This window comes from Mizuhopecten yessoensis, unplaced genomic scaffold (genome assembly GCF_002113885.1).
Source record: "Mizuhopecten yessoensis strain PY_sf001 unplaced genomic scaffold, ASM211388v2 scaffold10853, whole genome shotgun sequence".
Taxonomy (NCBI): Eukaryota; Metazoa; Mollusca; class Bivalvia; order Pectinida; family Pectinidae; genus Mizuhopecten; species Mizuhopecten yessoensis.
Genome location: NW_018408754.1, coordinates 42,117 through 49,364, shown reverse-complemented (window position 1 = coordinate 49,364; position 7,248 = coordinate 42,117). Strand labels below are relative to the sequence as shown.

The 7,248-nt window shown below is 34.2% G+C and overlaps 1 protein-coding gene across 1 annotated transcript in view; it reads left to right on the top strand.

Moving 5' to 3' along the window:
- Positions 1 to 5,089: 5,089 nt before the first annotated feature.
- Positions 5,090 to 7,248, top strand: part of LOC110463010 (dorsal-ventral patterning tolloid-like protein 1) — a gene marked incomplete at its 3' end in the record, with an annotated part of 39,107 nt that continues 36,948 nt past the window's right edge. Inside the window, exons 1-3 of the mRNA XM_021517323.1 lie at positions 5,090 to 5,183; positions 5,861 to 5,932; positions 6,701 to 6,800. Coding sequence (XP_021372998.1) covers positions 5,887 to 5,932; positions 6,701 to 6,800 — 146 coding nt within the window. The remainder of the gene's footprint in view (positions 5,184 to 5,860; positions 5,933 to 6,700; positions 6,801 to 7,248) is intronic.

Genomic DNA, 7,248 nt, shown 5'->3' with positions numbered 1-7,248 from the left:
CCTCATCAGAACTGCAAATAGCTGATCAATAAGATTTAATGACCCTGTGCTGGACCTTGTTCTGTCAGGCTGGTTCTGACTTTTACCTCCACTCCAATAGGTCATACATTCAGCTTTTGGTCTAAGAAACCTGTAATATGATGAAAATGGTTTAATTTCTCCCCTTTTTACATCTTTGTAGAGATGAGTATTAAGGTTACAAAGCACAATTATAAAACCATGCTTATCTCTGGAAAAGAGGGGAATTATTAGGCATTGCATGACCAAAACTCTAATCATACACTGGTGTTGACCTCAGATTAACCTTTTATTGCAGTTAGGTAAATAAGTACAATATTTAAAAAAAATCAAGATTTTTTCTATGTTGACAGCATCATACAACATAGGAGTTCCATACAGCAGAGTAGCGCCAACCCCAATCATTTATTATTTGACTTTGTTCAATTTTTTACCAAAATTGAGTGACTGTGTTTATTACGACAATTTGTACCTAAAAAGCCAAAGGAATACCGCAAAAGTTGGCAATCCAGTGTAGAATTTGGTGCTTGTATCATTGTCTTTTATCTGCTCTGTACTCCATCTTGATTTAAGCAGCTGTTCCTTGTACCTTTGAAGCTCCTCCTTCAGTATTTTGTTTTCTTCGATCAACTCAAGAGGTTCAGTTTGGGATTCTGAATATTAACAACCTAATTTATACAAGGGTAAAAATCAACCGCCACCACTCACATACTGTTTCCTTATTATTGTCATTGGAAATTGTACTGCGTATGAATTGGTAGTTTCATTGATACTGGCATCTCAAATTTTCCTCAATTAACAATTACATTAGTTGAAAGTAAACAGACATGGCACTCAAATTCTGACACACTATTTTGAGACCAAGCCGACTAGTCCTTCCATTTTCCCCTTGTTTTTTTGTGCTTGCTAAACCTTGAAGTAGCATATAGGTGTCATACATACATGTGCAAATTTTATCATAAAGTCTATGGTTTGGCACAAATAGCAATTGATGATATATTTAAATCATTTGATTAATTCAATCATTTGCAAATACCATAAATATTTTTTTTATTTATAAAATTAGTTCAGATTTCAAATACTGAAGTAGATCCTAATAAAACTTAAGAAAATGATTAAATGTACAGTGCATCTGAGAGTGGGCATCATACAATTCAGCTAAAGGAATATGTACATTATTCTTAACTAGCAATAAGCTTAGTCATACCATTGTTCTGGAATGAAATAATGTCTGAATCATCTGTTGTTTCAAATTCCATATGAGCAGTTTCTGCATGCTCAGGTGATGATACTTCACAATAGGAGTGTGTAAAGACAGAAAACATTTTATGTTGATCCTCTGTGTATTTCTTTGCCTTTTCTGCTTCAACAAATTCCTACAATTTATATGTACAATGTACATGTATATAAATTTTATTCAGTACACATGGTACAAGATGTGTATTAAGAATAACACTAGATTCTGTGTTTATACATGCAAGTATAAATGAAACGCTCTATTTTTGATAAACAAAACAAAAACAATTTAGTTCCTATTTTTTTTTATTTATTCATCTTATTTTTGTGTATTTCTATACCCCTTTCTTCTTGATAAGTGGATGTTATGTTTGATAGTTCAAGTTATTGATTTTAATGAAAAACTAAAATCTTGTGATAGATATTTTCCTTACATATGTCATAATGTAGTACATTTGTATCACAATTCTACCTAAAAATATGTTATGTCTTTTTATACATCCATGCAGACCTTGAAATAAATTACTTGATCTTTGACACTTTTGGGTCAATATGATTTTAAAAATTGTTTTGAGTTTAAGATACATATGTACATTATTTTAATACAACACCACATCTATGTTTGTGCACCTGTTCAAGTTTTCTTTTAGATACCCTCTGTTCCCTAGCTTTTTCTGTTGGTGTCGATCGTTTATCTTTATATTGAAATATTGTTGGCCGATAATTGACGTCCTCGTAATCATAACTATGCCACCCTCCCTCGAAATGTGTGGAGCAAATGTAGCTAGCATTCGTCGGAGTCCACTTGTCACGGTTTACAGCCTTTATCCATGCTAAACGTTTTTTCTTGTCTACGGGAAAACGAAAAAAACTTATTCCCTGCTCCTTGCCACAAGCATCAACTCTGTTGAAACACTTGAAAACAACACAAGATCGTACCGTTTCTTGCGTCTGCGGTTACCAAGTACGTACTCGCGGAAGTGGTTATGCGCATGTAGAGATAGTAGGACCGCAGTTAATGTGAAAGAGACTCTTATTCTGCCGTCGCTTCATCTTAACTTGAAACCGAAATATTGCGTATATCTTCACTGCATTATGAGATGTTTTTATCAAATTGAGAATTCATGACATTTCGCTAGTAAACTGTAATAATGACGGATATCGTAGGGTTTACTATCATAGTTTTGAAGACAGTATGCGGCCTTTATTTCCCAGAAGGCTTTCATGCATGGGGAAGCGACGGAAGGGGACAAAGTGTTTACAGATCAAACCCCGGCGGCGCTTTGCGCCGCTGGCTGGTTTGAAAAAAAAGTCATCCTAATGTAAAAAACTAAAAGAATACATGAAATTGATTCCTACATGACTAGTTCATAAAAGCCCATTCAAACAAAAGCATTATATTCACAATTTTGTCAAAACTTACTCAAATCAAGTACGACCATGCATGTATACCCCACAACTCGACAAACATCAAACAAAACTCTCGAAAGGCTACGAAAGACAAAAATAGCTACTACTCTCACCCCCCTGGACCTTACTATAAAAACAAAGAAAGAAAACAATTGATCGAAAACAAAGAATAACAGCAAGTTATATTAACAAGATTTCATAAATTAAGTCACATGCTCTTCTCTAAAATAACACACCAACTAATATCAATAGGCACCTTATTACATCAGATCTCAGAACACGGCCATGACCCTACACTACCGATAGACATACACACACATTCTTAAACACATAATAACGTAATGGAATTTCCAAAATATTATACAAGATAAGATATTCACTGAATCTAAGAAGCACACCACACACAACACATTTGAAGAAATACACAAACAGCCAATCCATGAAGTTCTTTTCTATCTTCCAATAAAAACAAACAATAACAAAGAAGGATGCTTGGTACAAATAAAATAACTAATAAAGGTTATATACAATGTACCTAACAAGTCATTGCAATCCAATATGATGCATCTTAGATACGTAATCAGCTCTCAAAATCGTATATAGACCGTTTTTTAAAATTAGCCTTTAGGGTAACCCCCTACTTCGCCTAATGAATAGTTTATTAGGTAAATGAATATTTAAAAGGGTTAGTATATAATTTATCTTTTCGTCATATAAAAATAATGTATGGGTCGGCAAAATACTGCTTATTAGCCTGGTTAGGTGATTGATTGATAACCTGCATTAAACATATTTCATATTGTCTATGTATTTAATGATTATTGGATGTTGTTCAAAAATTAAATTGACTATTTTGAATTATTTTTATCTCGTGAACAACGAGTGTCATAGAATGGTAAATATATTTTGTAGTGCGGGAAGAATTGGAACAGATTCATTATTGCACACGAGTACAATTTACAATGACCAATGAACACTGTAATTACAACACACACGAGGTAGAATTTATATCAATATGTACATGAAATGCACAACCGAACCTTGTTCAAAATCGTATTTGTGATTGATGAGGAATAAATCAGAAAGATAATTCCAGGAAATACGCTCCCTTCTATAAAGTTGTCATGTAAACACCGTTCTAGGAATCACAGCGAGTTTATACGTAAATTAACCGATATAAGTGTGTACTAAAGCACCTTTTCCTGTGGTCATTCTTAACCATCTGCACGTGATACGTAACGGTGAGAGAGTTGCGTTGAGGCACTCCCGAAATCATACATTATAACGACGCGATATGTTGCGCCTGGAGGACACACATTGCTGTTGGGGTATTATGGTTGGAATAAACAAGAAAATGAACAGGAACTAACTATGTGCTTACTTACCTAGCCATACACTGTAACGTATAAATATAACTGAAGTAGTGTTACGTTTTATAAAATAAACTTCGACCATGTTTGCGAGGTAACGACATTTTTTATTGGTTAATAACCATGTAAATGGACGAAAGATCATACACGAGAGTGTTTTATTTTCTAACAGACTTACTCTCATCCAAAATTTCCCCCAATTAAAAGTGCCGGTAGACAAGCAAGTCGCCTGACTGCTTTTATTTGTCCAATAAGAGTACCCTCATTAAATTATAATTTATTGGGCAGAAATGTCAGACTCGCAGTGAGAATGGTCCGCTGGACTTACTACGAAGGTGACTATAAATTGCATTGAAAATCTGTCAATTGCTAACTCCATGTGTTGACGAGCGATGTCGATAGATTGGTGGATTCGATTGATTGAAATAAACATCTGGCACAAAATATGGCGTCAGTGTGTGCTGTTTATTGTCTGTCGAATAAAAAATGAAAATAGAAATCCTTTCTAAATATATAGAGGTTAAAGAGACAAAAAGGAATCTTGCCTGCAGCGTCAGAAATGCGCAGCATGTTGTGAAATGAAGACAAATAGGCATCACATGACAAATGTTAGCGCGCGCAAACGAACAGACTTATTTAATTCATCTAGGTCACCTTGCTTATGAAAAGCGTATGTAGAATGCGGTAGACACAAAAAAGACTTTCATTACATTTTACTTGGTAGAAGAGATAAAATCAACCTATGTTTGTATATAATGATGGAATATATTTCAGGGTTCGAAAATGTTTACTCTTTTATAATATACGTATAATTTCCATAATATGCGGACATAAGTTGATTATTTCTTATATATACTTCTTAAAATGATAACCAGCTACAGCAATCATTTGCATATAATGGAATATTTACATAGAAAATATAGTTTGTTTGGGCCAGTTCATGTTCCTCACATTATGTGTGTGTATGTTGTGTCATACCTATGTCTGTAAGGCATGCCTTACCTGTCTGTCCTACAGTGAAAGGGTTCGCCGGGTATGTCTGAACCACCTCACATATAACGTATTACCGGCTCTGGCAGCGTTAAGTTCTACTTGTTTTAAAAATGGATGTGATCATTCGATCTTGTTAAATTCACAACTGAAATAAAGGTAAGATAATTTAATTAATCGAAGTTTACTTATTCATATCCATTAATGATATATCTTTTTGATGTTATTCGCTAAATTTCAGATATATGAGCTGCCTCATAAAGAATGACATGTTCGCGTTGTCTTTAGGTATCAGTAGATTTACATATAGCGTGCGCTACCACATTATATATATGAAGTTGAATTATAATTTAACAATATGTGGTATTAACTGTGAACATATCAAAATTGAATAATCTACCCTTTATCTAAATAATAAAAAGTTTCCTGTTTTTATTCATGTGTCAAAAGGATATTTAATATACATATTTACAATTTTTAAATTGACAAAGATTTTTGTAACCAATATGTCAAATCAAAAGAAAAGAACAGCAAGATAAACCCATAGCAGTTATCTCCTTATAGTGTTGGGAATGTCCATAAAACAATACGTTGGCAAATCGAAGGAGGATCCTTAGTGATCAGAAGAGTGCTTGTTAGGGGCTTTTACATTTGAAGACTTCCCCTATCACCGCAGGGTCCTTGATTTAAAGCAATACAAAAAAAAGGTATATGAATGCCGAGCTTTTTTATCAACAAAAATGACGAATGCTGTTTTTCTTGAAAATTAAGCAGAATGAACTGTTTCTCAGAAGGTAAAATAACAGATGACTTCTGGGAACATGATTATTCTATAGGTGTACAGTGCTGTAGACTGTCAGCCATGTGGAGCCTGTATATTCTGGTGCTGGCTGGAACTGCTCAGTTAGGTAAGTGAGACGATGATAGCTGAGTATTCGTAGCATTGATCGGTTAAAGCAGTACACAAATGTAAATAGATTGAGTATGACATTTGTTGTGATTGAGATATTCTTTACTTTTGAAAATACAGAATTCGAACTTAAAACTATAGAAAATGTGTTCAAATTGTCAGATTATGGTCTGGAGTGATTTATTATTTGATGAGTTTTTGAAGTTGTAGATTATAAGGTCGTTGTGAGATAATTTGTAGCGGTATAGTTAAGGCGATTTAAAATGATTTGTAGCAGTATATTACTTGGTGATTACCTACATAATTTGTAAATCTGAAATTTATTTCCTCCTTGTTCACGCTATGAAGACGTGAAATATATTGGACTTGACCTAGGTTTACATGGCGGGTGTCGTCGATAAAGCAAAAGACGCTTAATCCTCGGGAACACCTGGTCGTATTCTAGACGCTTAATATTCAGGAACACCAAGTCTTATTCTCATTGTACATTCTCACGAGTCTTCATTTGCATCCTACCTTTTCCAAGTGCACACAACCTAACCATAAAATGACACGTTTAGTTAACGTCCATATTACACGTTATAGAGTGTTGGTACTGAATAACAACTTTTACTTGAAACTGACATGTAACGTGAAAGTTAGTTGAATATCGTCTGAAATCAAACATAAATTATTCACTATCAGGAAGTAGAACTCTTATTTAAGGATGATATGTTATTTTTGTCTCAGCACTAATTTCTAATGGTAGTTTCAATCAATTACCCAGGTATTGATGCAATTGTGAGTTGTTGCGATGCATTAACGCTCATTACTGCAACTGTCAACGAACTGAAGACTATCAGAGTTACCTGTACCCCAGAGTTTACGTAAGTGTTAACATATATAACTGTTGTAGTACTTAATACCTTTATATAATAGTCCCGGTCACTGTAGACTGTATCGGTATGAAGTATGTAGTACTCCAACCTTTATATTATAGTCCCGGTCACTGTAGACTTTATCGGTATGAAGTATTTATATAACTGTTGTAGTACTCCGTACCTTTATATTTTAGTCCCGGTCACTGAACACTGTATCGGTATGAAGGATATATATAACTGTTGTAGTACTCCGTACCTTTATATTTTAGTCCCGGTCACTGAACACTGTATCGGTATATATAATAGTCCCGGTCAATGTAGACTGTATCGGAATGAAGTATATATATATCTGTTGTAGTACTCCGTGCCTTTATATTATAGTCCCGGTCACTGTATCGGTATAAAGCATATAGTACTCCAAAACTTTATATTATAGTCCCGGTCACTGTACACT